This window comes from Cetorhinus maximus, chromosome 5 (assembly GCF_964194155.1).
Source record: "Cetorhinus maximus chromosome 5, sCetMax3.hap1.1, whole genome shotgun sequence".
NCBI classification, from domain to species: Eukaryota; Metazoa; Chordata; class Chondrichthyes; order Lamniformes; family Cetorhinidae; genus Cetorhinus; species Cetorhinus maximus.
Genome location: NC_135883.1, coordinates 47,917,669 through 47,945,072, shown reverse-complemented (window position 1 = coordinate 47,945,072; position 27,404 = coordinate 47,917,669). Strand labels below are relative to the sequence as shown.

Sequence of the window (27,404 nt, the reverse complement as noted above, 5' to 3'; positions counted from 1 at the left end):
AATGTTACTTGCCACTTGTCAGCCCAAACCTGGATTTTGTGCAGACCCTGCTGCATTTGGACATGGACTGCTTCAGTATCTGAGGAGCCACGGATGGTGCTGAACATTGTCCAATCATCAGTGCAATCAGAACATTCCCACTTCTGACCTTACGATGGAAGGTAGGTCGTTGATGAAGCAGCTGAAGATGGTTGGGCCTAGGACACTACCCTTAGGAACTCCTGCAGTGATGTCCTGAAGCTGACATGAGTGACCTCCAATAGCCACAACCATCTTCTTTGGTGCTTGGTATGACTCCAACCAGTGGAGAGTTTCCCCCTCACCCAATTCCCATTGATTCCAGTTTTGCTAGGGCTCTTTGATGCCACACTCAGTCAAATGCTGCCTTGATGTCAAGAGTAGCTACTCTCACCTCACCCCTGGAGTTCAGCTCTTTTGTCCATGTTTTAATCAAGGAGCTGGGTGACCCTGACTGAATCCAAACTGAGTGACAGTGAGCGGGTTATTACTAAGCAAGTGTTGCTTGACCGCACTGTTGATTACCCCTTCCATCACTTCACTGGTGATCGAGTGTATACTGAAGGGCTGTAATTGGCCGGGTTGGATTTGCCCTGCTTTTTGTGTACAGGACGTACCTGGACAATTTTCCCGTGGATGTCAGTGTGTCATGAAAGTATGATAATTCTCATAATTGTGTGGGAGGGCAATTTAATTGAATTAGAGACAGCTGGCCTGGGGGCTTTGACTCATCAAAGCAGCAGGGTTTCAGATGCTAAATACGTAAACATGGCTGAAGTTTTAGAAGGCAAGGTGAGGAGATTTGCATTTTTAGATAAATTAGAGTAGTTTGAATTTCAAAGAAATGGTATGATGGTACACCAAGTGAGAAAAGCTAGGTCAAGCAGTGTGTTTATTTTTCCCAAAAGTAACTGATAATAGCACCATGAAAATATTTGTATTATGAGAAAGGTAAAGTTCCAAAGAAATAAGGGAACAATTGGATTTATATTAAAAGGCAGAAATATGTATAAAGGGGAATGAGGCTATGTGTCAGAAGGCATTATAAGATCTACCAGAAGTGTGAAAAGCCTCCAGTATTTGTGCATTAAGCTGCTGTCTACAGAAACTGAAGCTGGGAGAAGCCACTTTGAATTCTACTGTCCACCAGGCTATTTCTTTTACCATTTCCTTAACGGGGGTATAACTGGAAGACAGATTAATTAGGGGTTTTAGGAGTTATTATAGTAGTAATTCGTAGACCTATGTACGTGCTTGAAATCTTTTCTTTTGTTAATAAATGTTTAATTTAGTTTTCTAAAAAATCTCCAAGGACTTGGTGGACTTGACATTACTAAATTCAGGGCATGCATCTTGAAATAAATACAAATTACCAAACCATTGTGACCGCATGATCAAGTGTCCCTCGTGGATTTGATCTACTTGGCACCCATCATCTGCCATGTCATAACAGTATTGTAGCTGTACTGGAGCAGCTTGGCGAGGGGCGTGGCAAGTTCTGGAACACAAGTCTTCAGTACTATTGCTGGAATATTGTCAGGGCCCATAGCTTTTGCAGTATCCAGCGCCTTCAGCCTTTTCTTGATATCACGTGGAGTACATCGAGTTGGCAGAAGACTGGCATCTGTGATGCTGGGGACCTCTGGAGGAGGTGAGATGGATCATCCACTCGGCACTTCTGGCTGAAGGTTGTTGCAAATGCTTCAGCCTTATCTTTTGCTTTGATACATTTCCAAGTTAGGATGGCGAGTGGCTTAGAGGGGAACTTTCTCCTGGTTCCTAAGTGTTTTTGGAGCTGCACTCATCCAGGACAAGTGGAGAGTATTCCATCACACTCCTCACTTGTGCCTTGTAGATGGTGAACGAGCTTTGAGGAGTCATTAGGTGAGTTACTCTGTACAGAATTCCCAGTTACCACTTGTCGGCCAAAGCATCTCACCTGGTCCTGGCGCTTTAAAAACTTGTAAGTATAGACAGCATATCTAAGACTTGCTCCTTATCTAATTTAAATCCTTCTAGTGTATTAATTACCTCCTCTTTCACCATGACCTGGGTAGCATCATCTTCCTTGGTAAAGACAGGTGCAAAGTATTCATTTAAGACATCAGCCTTGCCTCCGTGCGTAAATCCCCACTTCTTACCCTGATTGGCCCTATACCCTCTTACTATTTATATACCTATAGAAGACTTTGAGATTCCCTTTTATCTCATCTGCCAGTCTCTTTCCATACTCCCTCTTTGCCTTTCTTTTATGCTTCTTCACTTCCCCTCTGAACCTTCTATATTCAGCTTGGTTCTCCATTGTATTATCCATCTGATATCTGTCATAAGCACACTTTATCTTCATCTTAATCTCTATTTCTTTTGTCATCCATGGAGCTCTGTCTTTATTTGTCCTACCTTTCCTCTTCAAGGAATAGGTCTTGATTGTGCCCATTCTGTCTCTTGTTTGAAGTTGGCCATTGTTCAGATACCGTTTTTCCATTAGGATAATTAAAGTACCCCATTATACTCTATAATTCTATAATTTTTGCACCTCTGTGATTGTCTTGCAGATTTATTCCTCTACATCCTTTCCACTATAGGTGGCCTATAGTCTACATTTTTTTGTCCCTTAGCTCTAGCCAAATAGATTCTCTCCTAGACCCTCTGGGACATCCTCCTTCTCCAGCACTGTAGTGCTCTCCTTAATCAATCCTGCCACCCTTCCCCCTTTCCTTCCTTTCCTATCTTTCCTAAATACCTTGTATCCAGAAAGATTTAACATCCACTCCTGCCCTTTTTTGAGTCAGGTGTCTGTTATAGCCATAACTTCACATTTCCACATACCAGTCTTATTAATCACACTCAGTGCATTCACATACATGCGCTGATTTAGACTCTGTTACTTCTTCCCTTGCTCTGACCACACCACTATTTCCTACTCTATTGCTATCTATCTTTGCCTGTATTCTGTGCACTTTGGTATTCCTCCTGGTTCCCACACCCCTGCCAAGTTAGTTTAACCCCTCCGCAATAGCACTAGCAAATCGCCCACAAGAGACTCAGTCCTGGACCTATTTAGGTACAATCCGTCTGGCCTGTAGATGTCCCATTTCCCCCACAGCCGGGTCCCAATGACCCAAGAATCTAAAGCCCTTCCTCCTCCTCCACCTTTGCAGCTACATATCCATCTGCATTAACCTCTTTTTTTTTACAACCACTGGCATATGGTAGTGGGAGTAATCCAAAGATTATGACTTTTGAGGTTCTGCTTGCTAATTTCCTACCTACCTGCCTAAACACTGCTTTATATAGCTAGCTGTGGTGTATTCTGCTTTTAAAATTGAGAAGGGCAATCAGTGCATCTGTTTGCTACATGTGTGGATCAGTAATAGATGCAGTCTCTTAATAGAAAAATTACATTCATCTATGGCTTAACATCTGTGCAGTTTTTCCTAAATGATGCATCACGGTTGGTGGGCAGTGGTGTTTTACACCTGTAACTTTTGTTGCATGCTCAATTGTAGCATGAAATATTATTCATTTGAAACTCGTTTTTAATCAACCCACTAAAATCTGTTCTTTTGTTACATTTTTGTTGGCGGTTGTGAATGAATTAAATCAGTTTTCATTTTTAATCAGTGCACTGAAGCTAAAATTTAAAACTCACCAGCTAATTGGGCCAGCTTTGTAGTTTGCAAGAAGAACTAGTTGGGAAAAATATGCATTCTTGGTTGAGTCGCGAGGCAGAATACCTTTGGGTACATGGGAATTGAAAGGAAGCAGTTGTATCTGGGAAATTCTCCCTGGCATTTCTGCTGGAACAGTATTAGTGGTGTCCTTTAAGAAATCTAGACTGGACAAATCAGAACCCAGTTGAAGTGTTTGCTTGTCCCATGTAAACGCTTTTAAGATTAAGTTGAGAAATGGAGTTGTTTTATATCTCAGGACATCATTGCTATTCTCTTGTTACAGCCTTGTACTCCATCATCCTGTTCTGCGTCTTCCTATGGATCCCGTTTGTCTACTTCTACTATGAAGAGAAGGAGGATGATGATCCCAATAAATGTTCTGTAAGTTCTGCAAAATACTTTATATAAATAAAGGATTCATGGCTTTCTACAGCATGTTAAGTTATGAGGAGAGAAGACATAATCTAGTGGTGGTGGAGTCAAGGGCAGGGGGACATAACCTTAAAATCAGAGCCAGACTATTCAGGTAAGAAGTTAGGAAACATTTCTACATACGAAAGATGATAAAAGTGTTGAACTCTTCCCCCATAAAAAAACAGTAGATGCTAGCACTATTAATTAATTTTAAATCTGACATCGGTAGGTTTTCACTAGATCCCTCTCCCCTCCATATAAAATTATATGGGCCTGAGAAAGGTGGATGGAGATAAGATTCATATCCGCCATAACCTGATTGGAGCAGGCTGAAGGGGCTGAATGATTTACTTTTTTAATATATTTGTTTCTGGGATGTGGGCATCACTGGCAAGGTCAGCATTTATTGTCTCTTAGATAAAAGCAAAATACTGCCGATGTTGGAAATCGGAAACAAAAACAGAAAATGCTGGAAAAACTCAGCAGATCTACCAGCATCTGTGGAGAGAAAGACAGAGTTAACGTTTTGAGTCCGTATGACTCTTCTCCAGAGCTAAAGAGAAGTAAAAATATGATGAAATTTATACTGTTAAAAGGGGGTGGTGCCCTCCTATATTTCTCATTAAACCACAGTTGATTCCCCTGCTTTGATGGTAATGGTAGAGTGAGGGATTTTCCAGACATTGTGCAGGAATACAATTCTGCTGCAGTTGATGGCCCACAGGGCTCATGGATGCCCAGTTTTGACTGTGACACCTGTCTTGAATCTGTCCCAATTAGCATGGTGGTAGTGCCACACAACACTGTAGAGGGTGTTTTCAGTGTGAAAATGGTACTTTGTTTCAACAAGGATTGTGTGATAGTCACTTTTGCTAGTACTGTCCTCTGCGACAGGTGGGTTGGTGAGGGCGAGGTCAAGTCGGTTTTTCCAAGTATTGTTGTTCTCACCATTTGCAGCAGGCCCAGTCTGGTAGCTGTGTCCTCAGGAGTCAGCACCACTACTGAGCAAGCTAGCTATTGAGCCACTTTTGTTAATAGGCATTGAAAACCTTCGCCCAGAGTACATTCTGTATCCTTGCTGTACTCTCAATGGTGTTCAACCAGGTGGAGTGCTGATTCATCAGCTGAGGGAGGGGCTGGTATGTGGTAATCAGCAGGAGGTTTCCTTGTTTATAGGACCCAGAGCCAATGTTAAGGACTCCAGGGACACACCCTTCTGACAGTGTACCACTGTGTCGCCACCTCTGGTCGATCTATCCTACGTTGGGACAGGACATATCCAAGGGTGGTGATGGAACAGTCTGTGATGTTGGTTATAAGGTTATGATTATATGAGTATGACTATGCCAGGTTGTTGCCTGACTAGTCTGTGGGACAGCTCTCCCAGTTTTGTTGCAAGTCCCCAAGTTACACCCGTTCCTTTGTTCTTAGTGATGTGACCTCATTGTTTACAATTGCATTACTTGGTCGTTCTGAAGCTGCTTGGTGCTGAGTGATGTAATCATGTGTCTCCCTCCGTTCAAAAAAGAGATTTCTTCATTATAGTTGAATGGAGTACTCCTGAACAGGAATACAGCTGTGCGCTTTCACATTTCTATAACTTGGTACATTATGTTGGCAGCAGCATCTGTTACTAATGAGAGGTTTACTATTCTGTGCATCAGAATGAGTTCTGTTGGGTATTCAAGGAGAAACATCCTTCATGTGGGAAAGGAAGAAATGCCTCTTTGATAGATGACTCTTTCTACCAATCCATCACTGTTGCAAATTAAAATAGCATTTTCTGAGGCAGCTGCAAAAATCTGCATGCCGATAGTTAACTCTGTAGTCCATTGTTTTTTGTACATTGAATATTTAAAGCTTTAAGAAATGGGATGTGATCTGTTTTTCATAGCCTACTGTCAAAGTGTGATTACAAGCAATTTTAGTGAAAATAATAAAGCCTCAAACATTCCACGTAGAACATAGTTCAAGTTTCAAGAAGAGAGAACATAATGTTGCACGCAACCACAATTTACTTTGTGGATACTGAATAGAACTGAACACAGGCACCTTGTATTGATGGCATAATCTTCCTTTTCACCAAGTACTTTTCTGACCATTTAATCATTAATTATGCCAGACTTCTCTTTCCCCCTTATCACCAACTTCTACATTCAACCCCCCACCAAAGTAATCTCTCTGCAGATTTTCTGGATGTCTCAAAGCCCCAGTGCATCATATTGTTTAGATTGGGGTGATTGAACAACAGCTGCTAGGCTGTGTGGTGTCTGAGCTCCAACAAACTGGAAAATCACATCAAGTCTGATTTCAAAGTCTAACCAGCTTGGTCCTATTAATGCTTATATTTTATCTTTGCTGATTTGGCCCTGTTTGAATTTTGTAGACTTGAAGATTTGTAGCTATATTTCCCTTGGTATTTTTGCGTTATTGGCGGATGAATCCAATACCTGTTAGTATCAACAACCTAAGAGGTATGCAGGTTAATGGATTTAAACTTTATATTTGTCCTCTGTGATTCCTGTTTAAAAGCCTCTACATCCCAGAAAGAGAAAAAGTTTGAACATATCTGATCTAGATTTAAATAATTTTTCTTTGCATCGTTACATCTCTACTGTTTTTGATCTCTAAATAGAATATTGAAATTGTATCAAATACACAGAAGTATTGCCAACAAATTACACGCGATTTACATTAATGAATTTAAAAGGAAACTAGATAAGTAGATGGAGAAAGAACTAGAAAGATGAGGTAGGGTGGGTACAGGCTGCTGGTGTGGGGCACAAACAGCGACATGGGTTGAATGGCCTGTTTCTGTGCTGTAGATCCTATGGGCAGGATTTTCAATTTGGGGGTGGAAACCTCTTGCCCGGATAATGTCTGGGTTCTCACCCTGCTGCAACTGTGCTGCTCATGCAACATATTCGCAGAATGTAAATACCATTTTCAGCCAGTAGTGCCTGAAAGATGATCCATCTCTGCTTCCTCCTGAGGCCCCCAGCATCACAGATGCTAGTCTTCAGCCAATTCAAGTTAACTCTCCACATGATATCAAGGAACACCTGAAAGCATTCGACCCTGACAATATTCCGCAATAGTACTGAAGACTTGTGCTTCAGAACTAGCCACATCTCAAGCCAAGCTGTTCCTGTACAGCTACAACACTGGCATCTACCTAGCGATGTGGAAAATTGTCCAGGTTTGTCCTGTCCACAAAAAGCAGGACAAATCCAATCCGGCCAATTACTGCCCCATCAGCCTACTCTCAATTGTCAGCACGGTAGTGGAAGGGGTCAAAAATAGTGCTATCAAGTGGTAATTACTCAGCAATAACCTCCTCACAGAAGCTCAGTTTAGGCTCTGCCAACGTCACTCAGCTCCTGACTGCTTTACAGCCCTGGTCCAAACATGGATAAAAAAGCTGAACTCCAGAGGTGAGATGAGAGTGACTACCCTTGGCATTGAGGCAGCATTTGACCGAGCGTGGCATCAAGGAACCTTAGCAAAACTGGAGCCAATGGGAATCGCAGAAAACTCTTTGCTGGTTGGAGTCATATCTAACACAAAGAAAGATGGCTGTGGTTGTTGGATGTCTATCATTTCAACCCCAGGACATGACTGCAGGAGTTCCTCAGGGTAGTGGGTAGTGTCCTAGTCCCAACCATCTTCAGCTGCTTCATCAATGGTCATCCCTCCATCATAAGGTCAGAAGTAGGATTGTTCTCTGATGACTGGAGCGTGTTTGTTCGCAACTCCTGAGATAGCAGTCTGTGGGGATGTTCGTGGATGATTGCACAATGTTCACCATTTGCGACTCATCAGATACTGAAGCAGTCCATGTTCATGTGCAACAAGACCTGGACAATATTTAGGCTTGAGCTGATGTGTGTCGCAAATGTTACTTGCCACTTAAGTGCTAGGCAATAACCATCTCCAACAAGAGAGAATCCGACCTTCTCCCCTTGTAATTTAATGGCATTACCATCACTGAATTCCCCTCTTTCAACATCCTGGGGCTTACCATTGACCAGAAACTGAATTGGATCACCCATATAAATACTGTGGCTGCAAGAACAGGTTAGAGGCTGGGAATTCTGTGGAGAGTAACTCACCTCCTGACTCCCGAAAGCCTGTCCACCACCTACAAGCCGCAGGTCAGGATTGTGATGGAATACTCTCCATTTGCCTGGATGAGTATAGCTCCAACAACCAGCAGCTCCAAAGAAGCTTGACACCATCCAGGACACAGCTGCCTGCTTGATTGGCACCTCATCAACCACCTAAAATATTCACTCCCACCACCACCAGCACGTGGCAGTGCTCAGTAGCAGCAGTGTGTACTGCAGCAACCACCAGTGCTTTCTTGACAGCAGCTTCCAAACCCACAAATTCTTATCACCTCAATAGACTAGGGCAGCAGACACATGGGAACACCACCACCTGCAAATTGCCCTACAAGTCACTTAGCATCCTGACTTGGAAATATATCACTGTTCCTTCACTGTAGCTGGGTCAAAATCCTGGAACTCTCTCCCTAACAGCACTGTGGGTGTACCTACACCACAGGATCTGCAGTGGTTCAAGAAGGCGGCTCAACACCACTTTCTCAAGGGCAATTAGGGTTGGCCAATAAATGCTGGCTTAGCCAGCAATGCCCACATTCCGTGAAGGAATAGATATTTTTTAAATGGCCGAATTGGGGTGGTGATGAGCTCGGTGACCAATTAGTGGTCCTGAGCATATCCAGGAAGCACAAGCTGGTGCAGAGCACTAGAAGCAAGTGTAGACTCGGCAGCCATGATGGGGCCTGCCGCTGCCTTGCCGAAAAGAGGAGGCAGCACCTCAGAGGGCCAGTAGCCTAATCATGCAGGAAAGTGCCCATGCAGCCAAATAAGATGTATTGCCCACAGTCTGGTGCACAATTGTCCAGGTCCCGCTACTTTTCACTTCATAAAAGAAACCTGTCACTTCACCCCTTGAACCCAATGGCTGTACACTAACGTGTTCAGGTTTGTCAAATTCATATTTGAAAATTGGATTCTTGCCCTCCCCGGCCAGTTAACCTCAAGGTTCTTGAGGTGCTTAATGGGCCGTTAATTGGAGGTGAGTGGGTTCCCCGTTTTTCCCCATTCTCACCCATTCTTTAATAATTGGAGCGTGTCCCGGAGGCATTGAGATCCAGCTACACCCTCCAGGAACGCGATTTTTAATCGTGTCTACATCCGTTCTCTATCTCACTGCCAATTCAAAATCCACCCCAACAATTATATGCAAATCCAAGAACAGAATTTTTAAAACATTTATATCAGTGGTTATACAGTCAATGGGTTGAGGTCACAGCCACACCGTGTTTACTATTTTCACATTTTAAATAGCTTTACTGGCAACTTTCAGATTAACTTTTTTTCATTTAATTACGAAATATGTCTTAAAATCACAACATTCAATGAAGAATCTAGGTCTCGAAAGGGCCAATATAGTGAAGATCTTATAATGCAAAGTATTTCAGATTTAAAAGTTCAACTATTAGGATAGTGTAATGTTAAGTCAGTATCAGCAATGGCCTCTGCTGTCTCTAGTACAGTGATAGTCATGTTAGTAAACTGATAGTACCTACCCATCTATGTACAGAATGCAACTTTCAAAATGGGCGTTGAACTGCAGCTACAAAACATTTAGCTATTTAAGTTGACATGGTTAGTGGTCTTGTTGTGATAGGAGTGGGGAAAAAGGGGAACCCGCTCCAATTAACGACCCATTAAGCTCCTCGAGAAGCTTGTTAATTGGCTAGGGAGGGCGAGAATATGAATTTGACAAACCTGAACATATTAGCGTACAGCTATTGGGTTCAAAGTACAGCGAGGTGAAAGGTTTTTTGATTTTCTTTTCAAAAGTAAGTTTATTTGGAGAATTGATATGCAAGGTAGTCTTCATCTAGACTTTGAGGTTTACAACTTGTCCAGTTAAACCTCTAATTATTTTAAAATCAGAAACATGTAGCTGTCACTTATGGTTGATGTTGATACTGACAGTAACTGCCTCTGTTCTTTTCAGCAAGTGAAGAATGCACTGAAGTATACCCTGGGTTTTGTGTTTGTCTGTTCCATCCTTCTCTTAATTGGGTAAGTTTATTAGAATAAAATAGAAAGTTTTGTGCTGTGTAGAAGTCAATTGCAAGCTAAATATTGTGTTATATTATTTAATCCCTTTTTTCCTCACTTTAATAATCTCAGATTTAGTGGTTTAAGGTGTAATTAGACTATAGTTGCAGCATCTGCACAAAGCAAAACTGTAGCACTTTCATTTTATGTCATGCCTTTCTCAGGATTGCTCTGCTTCTTTCTTTTTGAAATGGAGACACTGATGCTAACAAATGTGGCAGCCAGCTTTCTCACAGAAAGGTTCCATGGACAAACCTAAATATTTTGTTTGTGGTAAATGTTCACTGAGGGAGGTCTGTTGGCCAGGACATTGGGAGAACTCTGCTTTTCACACTCTGCCGACTGAACGAGCAGACAAGAATCTTGGTTTCATGCCTGATATGGAAGATAACACCAGCTTTGCACTGGAGCATTAGGTTATGTACTTAAATTCAATGTACAGAGGAAGCAGGGCGGGGCTCAGTGATGGCAAAACACCATGTGACTGCATAATCTGCAAGCCCAAAGCTGAATGACTTTCAAAAATGGGATTCACCTTAATCATCTATTAAATCCTTTTGTGTGTATTCAAAGGGTAAATGGAATTGAGCTCAGAGGAGGAAAAGTTTTTTTAGTCAGAGTGGCTTGGGAATATCTAAAGCAGAATGTTCATAGAGGCAGAACATGTCAGTATATGCAAGAGGGAGCTGCATAAATTTTGGTGAAATAAGTGACTGAGGGATATGAGATAGACAGTATAGCAGTTTTGATTTTTGGGACCTGCCAGTTTCTGGTCCTGTACATTATTCTGTTCTTATATCACCGTACTAAAGGATGAGTCAGCACAAAGGCTTTATCCAGACAAAGTGAGTTTATTTTCCCGGATGCAGCTGATGCTGCTCAGAAAGAAATACAAGGCGATAATTAGTTCTCTTCCTCCAGTATCCCATTCCAGCGGAGTGCCTGACCAGCCCTTGGTTCCCTATCTGCAACAATGCAGCTGAGATCAGAGTTTTAGGTGAGAACCTGCCTCAAATATTTGAAACCTAATTATCTATCCTTAGGCTCAAGAGTCCTAGACTTGTCCTACCTCACATTCTTTTTTTTATTCCTTTTTCACCTGCAGCAATGTTGATTAATGCTGATCTAAGACTATTGTGTTCATACTAGTAGCTGCAGTTGTCTGTTTCCCCCTCCTCCCCCAAGAAGATACAATAAAATTGTTTAAGATGCAATGCTGCAACCCTTTTATTAAAAAGATTTAACTGAGGTTCATTTATTCGTCTACTGACAAATGTATTAGTTTATTTAACACTAAAATTGTTACAACCATCAAACTCCAACCATGACAGTAGTTCAATAATATTTATAGGAAATAGCTGTGACAGTTAAGTCATGAGTAGATGGACAACACCACATTAAATGTCTCAAATGTGGACTTGGATTATCTGAACTGGACGATCCTAAATTTTGAAACAGAGAAAATTTCATTTGGTGAATGTAAATCTGCAGGATCCAAGAATATAAAACCAAATGATAGTTACTGGCTGCAGAGGTTTGGTCATTTTATCAAAAAATAGAAATGCAGAACATAAAAATTCACCCAAAAAAGGGCAAAGAGGGGAAAATTGGAAGGGAAGTTAAACAAATCTCATCTGAATGTCACCTTTTTCAGTTACATATTTCTCTGATGAAATTGTGCCATGATTTTGATCCACCAGGACCACTACCCTGGTTCCAGGTTAGAACTTGAATGGATGAATATCCAATAGGTATATGTGTATATATATTTGGAAATTTGTGGTATATCTTGAGATCATTAGGTTACTCAAGCATGTAATGGTGGAGAATATTCCACTCCACAATGCTGTAGAATGAATATGATCACAATGTATAAAATTGTGCCACATTTTCCAGTTTCTCAAACAGATGGAACATGTCCAGATCCCTGTTAGAGCTTCTGTACTTAATCACCTTTAATATTGCAACTGCGGTGATGCAAGAACAACATTTTTCTGTCATCCATCTGTTCTTGCAAACCTTGATTAATGGCTGCTGCCAGGTTAAACCCCTCTGTTTAATCTGCATGTTCAGCATACTACATTTATCTTGCAATAAGTTTACTTCAGAAACATCTCCGTAAGCTCCACTTTTTGATGCGATATTTAGTCAAAATGGCTTATCTGATGGGTGATTGTTGGTGTAATTAGAATCTTTTAATTTTGTCTGCAATACTTCAGACTGTGTTCCAACACTGCCTCTGTGCTGCTCCACATGATGGTGAAATACAAGTCTCCTATAGCAAGTTTTTCATTGTAGCTGTGTTGCCAAGGGTAAGTATATTGGGTGTTCATTAGTAAATCCAATAGGGAATTCAGGAGAAACTTCTTTACCCAGAGTATAGTTAGAAGGTGGAACTCGCTATCACATGGAGAACTTGAGATGAATAGCATAGATGCATTTAAGAAGAAGCTAGATAAGCACATGATCGAGAAAGCAAAGGAAAACTATGCTGATAGGATTAGGTGAAGGAGGATGCAAATGAGCACAAACACCGTTGTCAATCGGATGGGCTGAGAATCCTGTTTTTGGGCTGTATACTTTACTAATATCAACTTGAATCCTAGATTACCTGCAATGTTTAAATAATCAATGCTGCCAGCTGAATTTTCCCAGAAGTTATTTCAGGAGATTGAATATAGTATTCTGAAATTTCGAGCACAAATTGATTTTGACGCTAAGAAAGTAGGAACTTAGGAAAGTGAAACTATGACTTGAACAAATGGTCCTGTGTCATCAGTCTTTCAGTTAAGTGTGGTACTTAAGCAAATTATACTAAAAAAAATCCAGGATCAGAAAGTTAAAAGCTCAATTTCAAACCAGTGAAGTATAAGTTGGCAATGTCATGTCCTACAGTTTACAATGTCTACATAACGCAGTTACATGATGGATGCATGTGTAGATTACCATTTTGCTCATCCATCCAAAGAGAACAGTCTACAGAAATTTGAGTGTGCTGTCTGAAAAGGGTCTTAGAACAGTAAGCACCTCTAGATAAATGTATCTCAAGCCAATGCTCAACATTTACCTTTAAAGTACCATTTCATACCTTGCGGATCCCTATAACGTTTTTATCGCCTCCTCTCCAAGGTGAAGAGCACAAATTTCTCTGATTTACCTTCAAAAATCAATTCCAATATGTCCTTTTCTGAACTGCCTCCAGGGCTTGAATGTTCTCCTTATATCCTGTCATGTTTTACATGACAAAAACTGGACAATACTCAAGGTTTACTGGCTTAATGCAATAGCCCCCTGACTTGTACTCTACCAATCTCAACTGTATAGCTATGGGAAATTGGACCTATATGTAAAATGCATGTAAACAAGTATGTAGTTGAGGCATGGTCAGGAATTTTTGAACGCCAGTTAGGGAAAGCCAAAAAGGAGAAGAAAAGATTGGTAGTCATCCTGAACTACTTCTGCACATCTCGGTGGCTATAAAGCAGCATGGCAGAGGCTTGGGAATTAGCCTTTTGGTAAAGTTGATGAAATTTCTCCCTATCTTGCTTTATCATGTTGCTGCTGCATATGTGCACAAGAAACATTCTAACCAATTAAATCTTGTATAAACAAGCAGGGTTAGTCAGTCTTTCGGTCTGTGTGTGGTTGGATTAAATGGGATGCACACTATATGCATGCGCTGGTTCCCTTAACCTCTGCCAGTTTACAAGTACATTTTTGGAGAAAAAGGAGTGCCACCAGTTTTGGAAGTTACAACCCTGTTAACATGAGGCAGTCATTTGAAGCTCCTCATTTGTGCACAAAAGCTTATGGTGACATACAGTTCTTCCACCGCCCCCCTCCCCCATGTCACTTTATGTGTCCAATCTAGAATTCAAGCTGGTATTAGTGACCCACAGTCCTTGGGTAGTGCAGCAGTAATTCTTGCAATCAACTAAATATGGAAAACACCAATACGAAAGTGCACCTTGCTGCATCCATTTAATGTTATTAATCTTTATAAGAATAATCTTTATAAATATGGAATATTTAATCAAATGGCTTCACCAAAAAGCAGATGTACCTGAATCCTAGGTGCTTTTCCATCCTCTTTTTAAAAATATGTCTTGTAGTTATCCTTGGAGAATGTCTTAGAGCAAATCGCTTGGGGGATACAGCCTCTTTCCTCGACTACTGAATTATTTTGCATGCTTTTTTGTCATCGTAACCACTGGTGAAAAACTGGAGATGTATGGAGCAATGGATATTTCTTCTTGAAGAATGAATGGATGGACTTCTGCCTCAATGCAGTAGAATCTATCAGCGTAACAACAAGAACTTCCATTTATATAGTGTCTTTTACTTAAAAGACAAGAAATAAGAGCAGGAGTAGACCATGTAGCTCCTTGAGTCTGCTCCACCTCTCAGTATGATCATGGCTGATCTTCTGCCTCAACTTCATTTTCCTGCTGGCTCCCCATATCTCTTGATTCCCTGAGAGACCAAACTCTGTTTATTTCAGCATTCAATACATTCTGCGATGGAGCATCCTCAACACTCTCCGGCAGAGAATTGCAAAGGTTCACAACCCTTTGAGTGAAGGACTTTTTTCTTATCTCATTTCTCAGACTGTGCACCTGTGTTCTAGATTCCCCACCAGGGGAAACAACCTCTCAATGTCTACCCTATCAAAACCGTTCAAAATCTTGTATGTTTCAATGAAATCACCTCTCATTCTTCTAAACTCCAGAATACAAGCCTAATTTACTCAGCCTCATGACAGGAACCGATCTAGTGACCCTTTGCTGTACTGCCTCCAATGCAAGTAAATCCTTCAATAGATGTGGAGACTATCGCAAGGCAGGAATATTTAATGCAAAGTCCTGCCCCAGGTCTTTGTTATAGTCAGAGCATCATATTTCCACATGGCAATCCGCACCTGTAACCTAATCTTATTTACCACAATGCACATTCACATAATACACAGTAATTTAGATTCCCTTACTCTGAACCTACCTAATAACTTACTATTTCCTACTGTTGTCTGTCTCCCCCAGTATCCTGTGCACCTTGGCATTCCTTTCTGAAGTTACTTCCTAGTTCCCATACCCCTGTCCAGTTAGCTTAAGCACTACCCAGCAGCACTAGCAAATTATCCCACAAGGAAATCAGTCCTGACTCTGTTTAGCTGCAACCTGTCTGGCCTATTCAGGTCTCATCTCCCCCAGAGCTGGTTTCAATGTCTATAGAAACTTGGAAAATAGGAGCAGGCGTAAGCCATTCAGCCCCTCGAGCCTGCTCTACCTTTCAAAATGATCATGGCTGATGCTCTATGTTAACGTCATACCTCCGTTCTCTCCCCATACCCCTTGATGCCTTTAGTGGCTAGAAACCTATCTATTTCCTCCTCAAATATATTAGTGACTTAGCCCCCATAGCCTTCTATGTTGAGAATTCCACAAGCTTTACACCATGTGAGTGAAGAAATTTCTCCTCATCCCAGTCCTAAATAGCCAACCCCATATCCTGAGACTGTGACCCCTTGTTCTTGATCTCCCCCCACTCCCCCAGCCAGGGGAAACATCATCCCTGCATCTGGTCTGTCCAGCCCTGTCAGAATTTAATTAATTTCAGTGAGATCCCCTCTCATTATTCTTCTAAACAAATACAGGCCTAGCCGACCCAAGCTCCTCATATGACAATCCTGCCATCCCAGGAATCAGTCTGGTGAGCCTTCGCTGCACTTCCCCTATGGCAAGTATATCCTTTCTTAGGTAAGGAGACCAAACTGCACACACTACTCCAGGTGTGGTCTCGCCAAGGACACACCTGTACAGCTGCAAGGACATCCAGGTCACTTTGTACATCAACATTTCCCAACCTATCACTATTTAAATAATACTCTGCTATTTTGTTTTTCCTACCAAAGTGGATAACTTCACACTTATCCATGTTACACTTCATCTGCCCTGTATTTGCTCACTCACTCAACTTGTCTAAATCACCTCACCACTCGCATTCCCAGCTAGTTTTGTGTCACCAGCAAACTTGGAAATATTACATTTGGTTACCTCAACCAGATCATTGATACATATTGTGAATAGCTGGGGCTCAAGCACTGATTCCTGCGGCACCCCACTAGTCACTGCCTGCCACTCTGAAAAAGACCCATTTATTCCTACTGTTTCCTGTCTGCTAACCAATTCTCAATCCATGCTAATATATTATCCCCAATCCCATGCGCTTTAATTTTGCATATTAACCTCTTATGTGGGACTTTATCCAAAGCTTTCTGAAAATCCAAATACACCACATCCACAGGTTCTCCCTTATCTATTCTACTAGATAAGTCCTCAAAAAACTCCAGTAAGTTTGTCAATCATGATTTCCCTTCCATAAATCCATGTTGAGTTTGTCTAATCCCGTTAATATTTTCTAAGTGCCCTGTTATCACATCCTTTATAATAGACTAATATTTTCCCTACTACTGATGTTAGGCTAACCAGTCTGTAATTCCCTGTTTTCTCCCTTCCTCCCTCTTTTAAATTGTGTAGTTATATTTGCCACCCTCCAATCTGCAAGGACTGTTCCAGAATCTGCTGAATTTTGGAAGATGACAACCAACACACTCACTAGTTCCATGACCACCACCTTTAGTACCCTGGGAAGTAGAATATCAGGCCCTAGGAATTTATTGGCTTTCAGTCCCATTTATTTCTCCAGCACTATTATTTAAATAATACTAATTTCCTTCAACTCTTCCTCCTCACTAGACCCTTGTAGTTCTGGGAAGTTATTTGTGTCTTCTCCTGTGAAGACTGAACTAAAGTAATTGTTTAATTGCTCTGCCATTTACTAGTTTTCCATTATAAATTCGCCCATTGTGGACTGTTAAGGGACCTACATTTGTCTTCACTAGTCTTTTTCTCCTTACATACTTATAGAAGCTTTTACAGTCCGCTTTTATGTTCCTTGCAAATTTACTCTTATACTCTCTTTTTCTTCTCTTAATCAATCTCTTGGTCCTCCTTTGCTGAATTCTAAACTGCTCCCAATCCTCGGGCTTGCTACTTTTTCTAGTAACTTTATATGACTCCTCTTTGGATCTAATGCTATCCTTAATTTCATTTGTTAATCATGGTTGGGCCGCTTTTCCTGTTGTATTTTAGCACCAGAAAGGAATGTACAATTGTTGCAATGCCTGCATTCATTCCTTAGAGATTAGCTATTGCCTATCCACAGTCATGCCTTTTAATGAAGTTCCCCAATCTATTGTAGCTAACTCACCCCTCACACCTTCGTAGTTTCCTTTGTTTAGATTTAGGGCCCTAGTTTCAGATTGGACTACTTCACTTTCCATCCTAATGAAGATTTGTATCATGTTATGGTCACTGTTCCCTAAAGGGCCCCCACAAAACTAAATTATTAATTAACCCCTTCTCATTGCACAATACCAAATCTAGGATAGCCTGTTCCCTAGTTGGTTCCTCAACGTACTGGTCTAAAAAACCATCTTGCGCACACTCCAGGAATTCATCCGCCACAGTATTATTGCTGATTTGGTTTCCCCAGTCTATAATGTAGATTAAAGTCACCCACGATTACTGTAGTAGCCTTGTTACATGCATCTCTAATTTCCTGTTTAATGCTGTCCCCCACCTTACCACTTTTGTTTGGTGGTCTATAGACAATTCCCACCAATGTTTTCTGCCCCTTGTTGCTTCTCAGCTCCACCCAGACTGATTCCACATCTTGATTTTCTGAGCCAATATCCTTTCTTTCTATTGTACTGTTGGCATCTTTTGCCAACAACGCAGCCCCACCTCCCTCTCCTTTTGCCTGTCCTTCCTAAATATTGAATACCCTTGGATATTCAGTTTCCAGCCTTGCTTACCCTGCAGCCCTATCTCCATAATCGCAATCATATCGTACTCATTTACGTTTATTTGTGCTGTTAATTCATATACCTTATTGTGAATGCTCCATGCATTCAGATACAGTGCCTTTAGAGTTGTCATTTTAACATTTTTACACATCTTTTTTGTTATTAAGGCCCAATATGCTGCTAGCCCTTCTTTTCCCTGCCTTCCACTTTTGCTTTTTACTTTTCTATCTTTCGTTTCTATCTTTGTTCCCTCTCTTGTATCTCCCTACTCAGGTTCCCATCCTGCCATTCTAGCTTAAACCCTCCCTCACAGTACCAGGGAATACCCCTGCGAGGATATGGGTCCCGCTCCTGCTGGGGTGCAACCCGTCCAGCTTGTACAGGCCCCAGGAATCTAAAACCTTCCCTCCTGCACCATCTATTCAGCCATGCATTCATCTACTCTATCTTCCTATTTCTATACTCAGCTGTGTGTGGTACTGGGAGTAATCCAGAGGTTGCTGGCTTAGGTTGTAATCTAGAAACTATTATCTTTGTGATTTTGCTTTTTAACTTAGCCCCTCGTTGTTCACATTCCTTTAACAGAAACACTTTTTCAGTTCTGCCTATGTTATTGGTACCCACATGGACCACACCGACTGGATGTTTCCCCTCCCACACCCAAGTTGCTCTCCAACCCTGAGGAGATGTCCTTAATCCTGGCACTGGGAGACAACTCTATCTTTGGGACCCATGCTCTCAGCTGCAGAGAACAGCATTTATTGTTACAAATACAAAGTTTATAAGATTATGTTTTGGGACTGTGTCCTTCGTTGGTAAAATGTAATCATGAAGGGGTCACCTGAACTGCACTGAATTCTGCCCAACAGGAAGCCTGGGTGACTTGGTTGCTGTGGGGACAAGAGGGGCCCAAGTCAAAGAGACTTGCTTAGGAGGTGCAAAGGTTCACACCTATAGACAATGGCAAAAGCATCTGGGCTGACTGTGGTAACCTGTTAATCTCCAAGGCTCATAGGGAGGTGTTAGGAATGTCAGGTTTTATAAACGGTTATACTTTAAACTGGTTGATTCCAATACAGAATGGATTTGGAGATTTATAAGACAGCTAATTAACTTTTCTGCCTGGATACAAGGCCCATGTGATTCACATTGCCATAGTAATGAGCTTTGAGACGGAATGGCACACAGAAAGCCATTGTGGTATTGTATTACAGTTTTGTTAAAATATCCCTGAAACTCAGACACAAGTCAGTCTGCAAGAATCTGAGAGAGATGGACAGAGCAGGGAAACAGAGGCAGTCTGTCCTGCGCTCAGACAAGCTGCCACCTTCATGCTATTTACCTTGTGCGCCTTCAAAACCTCCTGTATTTATGTTAGCTGAAATTCCAGTGAGTCAGGTGCTGCCAATCAAGGAACCAGTTCTAACTAGCTACCTAATTAACTAACTCTGCAGCTGCCTCTCAGTAGGGATCTTGATTATCATTGGCCAAGACAGAAAAAAACTACAATTTACCATTACGGCTGCCCCTTGGGATAACTACAGACACGAAAGACCATTTGGCCCATCTTAATTCATGCATGCAGAAAGTTACTGAAGTTCGTGGCATGTAGCCTTCTTGTTGAACTTTTCTAGGGCTTTTTCTTTAAGTATTCGATCTGAAATTATTCATGCATTGATTACAAAAAGATAACGTTCAGATATCATTCCTAAAATTTTCTTTGAAGTTGGAATCATTACTCTCTTGTTATATCCTGGTCATTTAATGTAAAATAATATTCTAGGTTTACTTCTTCCAGCCCATTAGACAATTAATTTGCCACAATCTGTGGTTTGAATTTAACTGTTTTTTTAGAAAAACTACCTTTGTCGATCAGGCTGAGCTGTTAACCAGGTGCAAATTTCCTTCATTTATTGCTGCTTAATTAACTCGCCACCTGAGAATCGAGCATACCTTTTTCCTTTCTGTAGCAGACCAGTAGTTGATGTTTATTTTAAAAGGCAATTTCTTATCGAAATTTCTAATTAAAGTTTTAAATTATCTTCAAACCTGCGTTGAAGGGAATGATTTTCGAACCTGCATAGTTTGCACTATTTTAGATTATTTTTAACTTGTACTGGTGGTGTTAGTAGGACTTGGCCATCTGTTGCAAAGCAACAGATCTCTTCTAAGTTTTCTCTAAACCTGTTTATAAACAGTTTTAAAGCGTGTTATCAAAAGCCACCTTTACATGGCATTAAAATCTTTCACATAAAAGTAATTAAGGTTACACATCTGTGTAGTGAATTCACAATTTACTATGATCTCATATTCGGAAATCCTGGCAATGCATGCCAGGTACATCTGAAAAGTAAAGGTTAAAGCTTTAAAACTGACAAAGGTTCACATCCAACATCCAGATCTCTCTATTTCTAGTATTTTCTTTGTTTCCTAGCAGTGCTAGGTTTCCCCAACATCCCCCAAATATTTTCATTTGTTTCAATCTTTGCTATTCACTTGTATGGCTCTCATGCTTGGCTTCATGACCACTGCTGCGTTGAATTTAGCTTCAAAGCTGTTTTGAATCTCTTAGATCATATGAATCAGTTGGCTTCCTACATACTTGTGTTACTTTCTAACAACCTATAATTTGGTTCTTGTGTCTTTCCATTCGCACTTCTAGCTTGACGGGCATCCATTAGCGAGAATTGGTATAAATAAAAAGCCTCATAGCAAATTAAATCTTTGATTGGAAGATTCTAGTATTCATTCCAATTAGATTAAAAAGTAGGATTCGTGGATTTATCTTTTCTCTAATTCAGGAAAGACTTTGCTAAACTAGTACACCTTTCCCTAATGCTGCTTTCCTATGATGATAATTGCTGTGGAGTTCAGGGAGTTACAGATGCGGATGACTATCCTCAAGGATAACTGGAGTATTGTGTGCAGTTCTGTTCACCACATTACAGAAAGGACATAATAGCTCTGGAGAGAGTGTAGAGGGGGCTTACAAGAATGTTGTCAGGGTTAGAAAAGTGTAGCTACGAGGAGAGATTGGATAGGTTGGTTAGAACAAAGAAGGCTGAGAGGTGACTTGATTGAGGTGTACAAAATTATGAGGGGAATAGATGGAGTGGACAGGATAAAATTGTTTCCCTTGGTGGAGAATTCTAGAACCAGGGGACATCGATTCAAGATAAGTGGCAGAAGGTGTAGGGGGGACATGAAGAAGAACTTTTTTACGCACAGGTTAGTGGGTGTCTGGAATTTGCTGCCCGAGTTGGTGGTAGAGGCAGAAACTCTAAACTCTTTTAAAACGTACCTGGACCTGCACCTTATGTGCTGTAAGCTGCAGGGCTATGGGCAGGGTGCAGGAAGATGGGATTAGAAAGGGCACCTGGGTGTCCTCGGGCTGGCATGGACAAGATGGGCTGAATTGCCTCCTTCTGTGCTGTAACTTTTCTATGGTTCTATGTAAAAACTGTTGACGAAAATATGGTGGGTAAAGAGATTTTGAAGGGGCAAAGTGCTTTCCCAGCCTTGGCCCCAGCTACTGATGGAGATAAATTTACAGATATGACGTTGACTTTTAAACAAATATTTATTTCTCGCAGAATTAGTCCAAAATGATTCTTAGCTCCCAAGGCTTTACTTCTGTTCTTTTCCTTTCTCAGCCTAGTAACTTCTAACCCAGAACTGCCCTTCAAGGTGAGATTATTATTGGAGATCAACCCTCTCGCACAAGCTAGGCAAATCTTCGTTTTAACGCCTCATGAATTTTGTCTTTTCAGTCGAGCATGAGCTTCCACCGGCATTCAGGCACAGTGAATCATAGAGACTTCTGGCCTCAAGCTGATCTCTCTCTCCTGGACCCTGGCAGACACCTGTCAGTGATATTCAGTGATAATTTAGGAAAGCCTAAATTGGATATCACAGTGCCTTCCTCTGTATCCTTCCCATTACCACGGCAACATGAATCAAAAGGGCCGCATATCCAGCTAGAGGTGCTAATTAGATATCCTTGAGAGCCCATCATGGAACTAAATGGACAGATTAAAGTACAACTGTTTACAGCCTGGCATTCTAAACATTTTTCTGGGACTTTGGAGACTCTCAGTCCCTCCGTTTTCTGCACACGGGCTGCTGCTATTGTCTCCAAGTGTAAATACCTTGCACCCTCTTCCCAGTAAAACAATCCAGGCGCCTTTAATCTTTAACAATCAAACCACTCAGGCAGACTTCAGAATAGGTCATGTGACCCCCTCTATTTTACCCTAAATTTAAAGACACTGTCCCAAAGCATAATCTTATAAAGTTCATAATTGTAACAAATGATCCTAGCTCTATAAATAAGAGCATAATAGCACTAAATTATCTGTATGGCTACAGCTAGAATATTGGTCCAGTTTCAGATACTTTAGGCAAAATGCCTAGAATATGGAGAGGATGCAGAAGAAATTCACGAGAATATGCCAAGGATGAGAGGTTCTTGTGCTGAATTCTTAGAGAAGCTGGGGCACTTCTCATAACAGCTGAGAAAGATAAGAGCAGATCTGATGCAGGTTTCCAAACTTACGAGGAGTCTTGACAAGGCACATTGTGAACTGGGTAGTGAGCTGGTAATTAGAAGGGCATTGATTCAAGATTATCACCAACATAAGAGGTTATGAGTATTTTTATGTAGAGGATTACTAAGGTGTGGAACCCTCTACCAAAAACAGTGGAAGCAGGCATCATAACTTTTAAGAGGGAAATAGATAAATATTTGAAAAAGAAAACGAAAACTGATCAATGGTCAAAAAATTGGACTACGTGGATAGTTCTTTCACAAAGCAGGCACAGAAATAATGAACTTAAGGGCTTCCTTCTGTTTGTATAATTCTGTGGTGTAAACAGTTGGTGTGACTTTCTCAGCAGTTAACTTTGGAGCTAAACCCATTTTCTAGTTCATCTGTCTTTTTAATTGGCTATTAGTTAGATATTCTAGATTGAATCATTGAATAGTACAACACAGGAGGCCATTTGATCTATTGAGTCAGCGCGGGCTCATTTGAAGAGCTGCCTAGTTAGTCCCACTCCCCTGTTTTTTCCCACACCCATGCAATTCTTTCTCCTTCAATCATTTATCCATTAAAGGCTACCATTGAATCATATCAACAGCCCGACCAGGCATTGCATTCAACTGGTAACTCATTGCAAAACAGCATTTCCCTCATGTCCCCTCTGGTTCTTTTGCCAATCACCTTAAATCTGTGTTCTCTACTTAATGACCCTTGTTAGGCTTGCATTTATATTGGGAAAGGGTGGAGTATGTTTCAATTTCTCCTTTCCTGTAAGTATGCTGAATTGTGTCTTTTGATGAATGCAGAGTGGAGTTTGACTTTTTCTTGGTAGAGGAGAATTTATTCTCAAGTCATCAACTCTTTTTTCAAAAGAAAAGTCCTTGACCCCTCCCTCCTTGCCATCTACTTCCCCATCTCTAACCTCCCTTTCCTCTTCAACACACCATCATCTCCCTAATCTTGCCCAGGATTGTTTGAATCAAGTTTCCAATCAGTTTTCCGGCCCATCACATTATCAAAAGGCTCTTATCAAAGTCACAAATGACATTGTATGTGACTGTGACAATAGTAAACTATCTGCCATTGTCCTTTTCAATCTGTTTGCAACCTTGAGCCTTGACATGGTTGATCATGCCATCCTTCTTCTGTGCTCTCCACCAACTGGATGGAACTGCACTATCCTGGTTCCATGTTTATCTAAAACAAAAAACAAAAACAAAAATACTTGGAAAAACTCAGCAGATCTGGCAGCATCGGTGGAGAAGAGCACAGTTGACGTTTCGAGTCCTCATGACTCTTCAACAGAACTAAGTAAAAATAGGAAAGGGGTGAAATATAAGCTGGTTTAAGGGTGGCGGTGGGGGGAGGGGGGGTGTTGGGACAAGAAGAGCTAGGTAAAGGGCCAGTGATAGGTGGAGATAACCAAAAGATGTCATAGACAAAAGGTAAAAGAGGTGTTGAAGGTGGCGATATTATCTAAAGGAACCTACTAATTAAGGGTAGAAAGCAGGACAAACAAGGTACAGATAGCCCTAGTGGGGGTGGGGTGGGGTGAAGGAATCGAGAAAGTCTAAAAGGTAGAGATAAAACAATGGATGGAAATACATTTAAAAATAATGGAAATAGGTGGGAAAAGAAAAATCTATATAAATTATTGGAAAAAACAAAAAGGAGGGGGAAAAAACAGAAAGGGGGTGGGGATGGAGGAGAGAGTTCATGATATAAAATTGTTGAACTCAATATTCAGTCCGGAAGGCTGTAAAGTGCCTAGTCGGAAGATGAGGTGCTGTTCCTCCAGTTTGCGTTGAGCTTCACTGGAACAATGCAGCAGGCCAAGGACGGACATGTGGGCATGACAGCAGGGTGGAGTGTTGAAATGGCAAGCAACAGGGAGGTCTGGGTAATACTTGCGGACAGACCGAAGGTGTTCTGCAAAGCGGTCACCCGGTCTGCGTTTGGCCTCTCCAATGTAGAGGAAACCGCATTGGGAGCAACGAATGCAGTAGACTAAGTTGAGGGAAGTGCAAGTGAAATGCTGCTTCACTTGAAAAGAGTGTTTGGGCCCTTGGACGGTGAGGAGAGGGGAAGTAAAGGGGCAGGTGTTGCATCTTCTGCAGTTGCATGGGAAGGTGCCGTGGGAGGGGGTTGAGGAGTAGAGGGTGATGGAGGAGTGGACCAGGGTGTCACGGAGGGAACGATCCCTACGGAATGCCGTTTGAGGGTGTGAAGTGAAGATGTGTTTGGTGGTGGCATCATGCTGGAGTTGGCGGAAATGGCGGAGGATGATCCTTTGAATGCGAAGGCTGGTGGGGTGATAAGTGAGGACAAGGGGGACCCTATCATGTTTCTGGGAGGGAGGAGAAGGTGTGAGGGCGGATTCACTTGCACTTCCCTTAACTTAGTCTACTGCATTCGTTGTTCCCAATGCGGTTTCCTCTACATTGGAGAGACCAAACACAGACTGGGTGACCGCTTTGCAGAATTATCGTCGCTGATTGTTCTAATTGATCCATTTTTATAGAAGGAATAGACTCCAGATCATATATTTTTGTGTACTAGTGATGTCACAGGCTTGGGGGAAAGAGGGACTGTTTTTTGAACTATTAATTGTATCTCAAACTACTGCCATATAGTATTTTCTATCTAATAAATCAGTCCTATTTTAGGAACTGTAGGACTGGAGCATGAGATAATTATCTATTGTATTTTGTCATGCCATTTGTTATTTTTAAGGTAAAGAGATGTCACAGTCCAGTACCACTTCACTGTACGTCTCTGGACAATACATAGCAGGTGTGGAGCATAAGGGTTGTGGCTTCACTGTGCCAGTTTCTGTGATTATAAAAGGATTCATGCTGTGAATGCACAGATGTCCTTTTAAATGAAGATTCCAAGGGTACAGAACAAATTTTGAATCTTATTTTTTAAATTATTAAAATGCCAAACATCCTTAAGTCTGTATAAAACGTGATTTCAAAGTTTATTTTTATTTTCTTTTTGGAGTAGAGATCATGCTTTTACCAATTTATTTTTTTTTCAATCTCTCACATATTAGTGCCACACATCATGCAGTGGCCTCGAGAATGACCAGAATTTAAGTCTGATCTGTTTCAGTGCCTTTGGATATGCAACCACAACCTGGGGATATAGTTTTAAAATTAAAAACATATTGTGAGCGTGCATTTAACATTAATATGTCACAGTAAACTTCTGTGCTTTTTATTCAGCAACACGTTCATTTTAAACTACTGACCTTGAGTGGAAAAAATGGTTTTTAACCTTTGACACTAAAGTCTCCAAAACATATGTTGCCATTTCAATTTTTTAAAATAATCCATTCTTGGAATGTTAGCATTGCTGGCAAGGCCTGCATTTATTGCCCATCCCCAAAAGCCCTTGAGAAGGTGGTGGGTGAGCCTTTTCTTGAACTGCAGTCCACTTGGTGCAGGTACACTCACAGTGCTGTTAGGAAGGGAAGTCTGCACACTGTTTGACCTGAATTTAAATTTTAGAAGTGCTTAACAGGCTATAAGTGCTTTTGGACACCCTGAAGTCATGCTATATAATTGCAAGCTCTTTATAATATAGAATTTGCGTTAGTAAAATTTCTGTAGTTATGGTATATTCCTTAAGGATGGATTAACACGATGAAAAACCCTAAGCATAGCAAATAATTGCCACGTTTAATCAGTTGCAGGGTTAATAGATTGTATGGAACAAGTTTCCGAATTGTGTCATTCAAGTCTCTATTTCACAAGATCACAAGGTAAATGCAGACGATGAATGCCATTTGGATCATAAAGTGCGCACACCATAAATGATTGTGCTGAACCTAATATATTGCATTTTGTAGTGAAGTAGATGATGAATTGGACTTGCTATTTAGTCATGGTTATTTCTGAAATTGGATGAGATGATATTCAATAACATGACAAAATTCCCATTAGATGGGTGCTAACTTGAAGATATTAATGTTTATATGATTGTGTATTAAATTTTTACAATGTTCAACATGTGAATGTGCATTTTTATAAAAATAATTGAGGAGGGAATGCTACTGTTGAGCCAAAACTGACTAAATTTTAATCAGTTTCCATGGCCCATTTGTTGAGGTTAGAGCTTTAATTAGGCAGAAAGTAAATGTGACATTTGCAAAAATAACCAAAGGATGGATTGGACAGGTTAGGTGAATGGGCCAAAATTTGGCAGATGGAGTTTAACGTGGGTAAGTGTGAGGTTATCCATTTTGGTCGGAAGAATAAAAAGGCGACTTATTATTTAAATGGAGAGAAACTTCAGAATGCTTCAGTGCAGAGGGATCTGGGTGTCCTCATGCATGAATCGCTGAAAGCTAGTATGCAGGTACAGCAGGTAATAAGGAAGGCAAATGGAATTTTGGCATTTATTGCTAAAGGAATAGAGTATAAAAATAGAGAAGTGTTGTTGCAACTGTACAAGGCATTGGTGAGACTGCACCTGGACTACTGTACACAGCTTTGGTCCCCTTACTTGAGGAAGGATGTAGTTGCACTGGAGGCGGTTCAGAGGAGGTTCACTAGATTGATTCCAGAGATGTGGAGCTTGTCTTATGAGGAGAGATTGAGCAGTTTAGGCCTATACTCACTAGAGTTTAGAAGGATGAGAGGAGATCTAATTGAGGTATATAAGATGCTAAAGGGGATGGACAAAGTAGACGTGGAGCGGATGTTTCCCCTTGTGGGGCATTGTAGCA

General features: G+C 41.1%; 1 protein-coding gene across 1 annotated transcript in view; it reads left to right on the top strand.

Annotated features, from left to right (window-relative positions):
• The window catches only part of lmbrd1 (LMBR1 domain containing 1), a 236,655-nt gene that overhangs the window by 66,353 nt on the left and 142,898 nt on the right, over positions 1–27,404 (top strand). The window contains exons 4-5 of the mRNA XM_078541853.1: positions 3,976–4,073; positions 10,161–10,228. Coding sequence (XP_078397979.1) covers positions 3,976–4,073; positions 10,161–10,228 — 166 coding nt within the window. The remainder of the gene's footprint in view (positions 1–3,975; positions 4,074–10,160; positions 10,229–27,404) is intronic.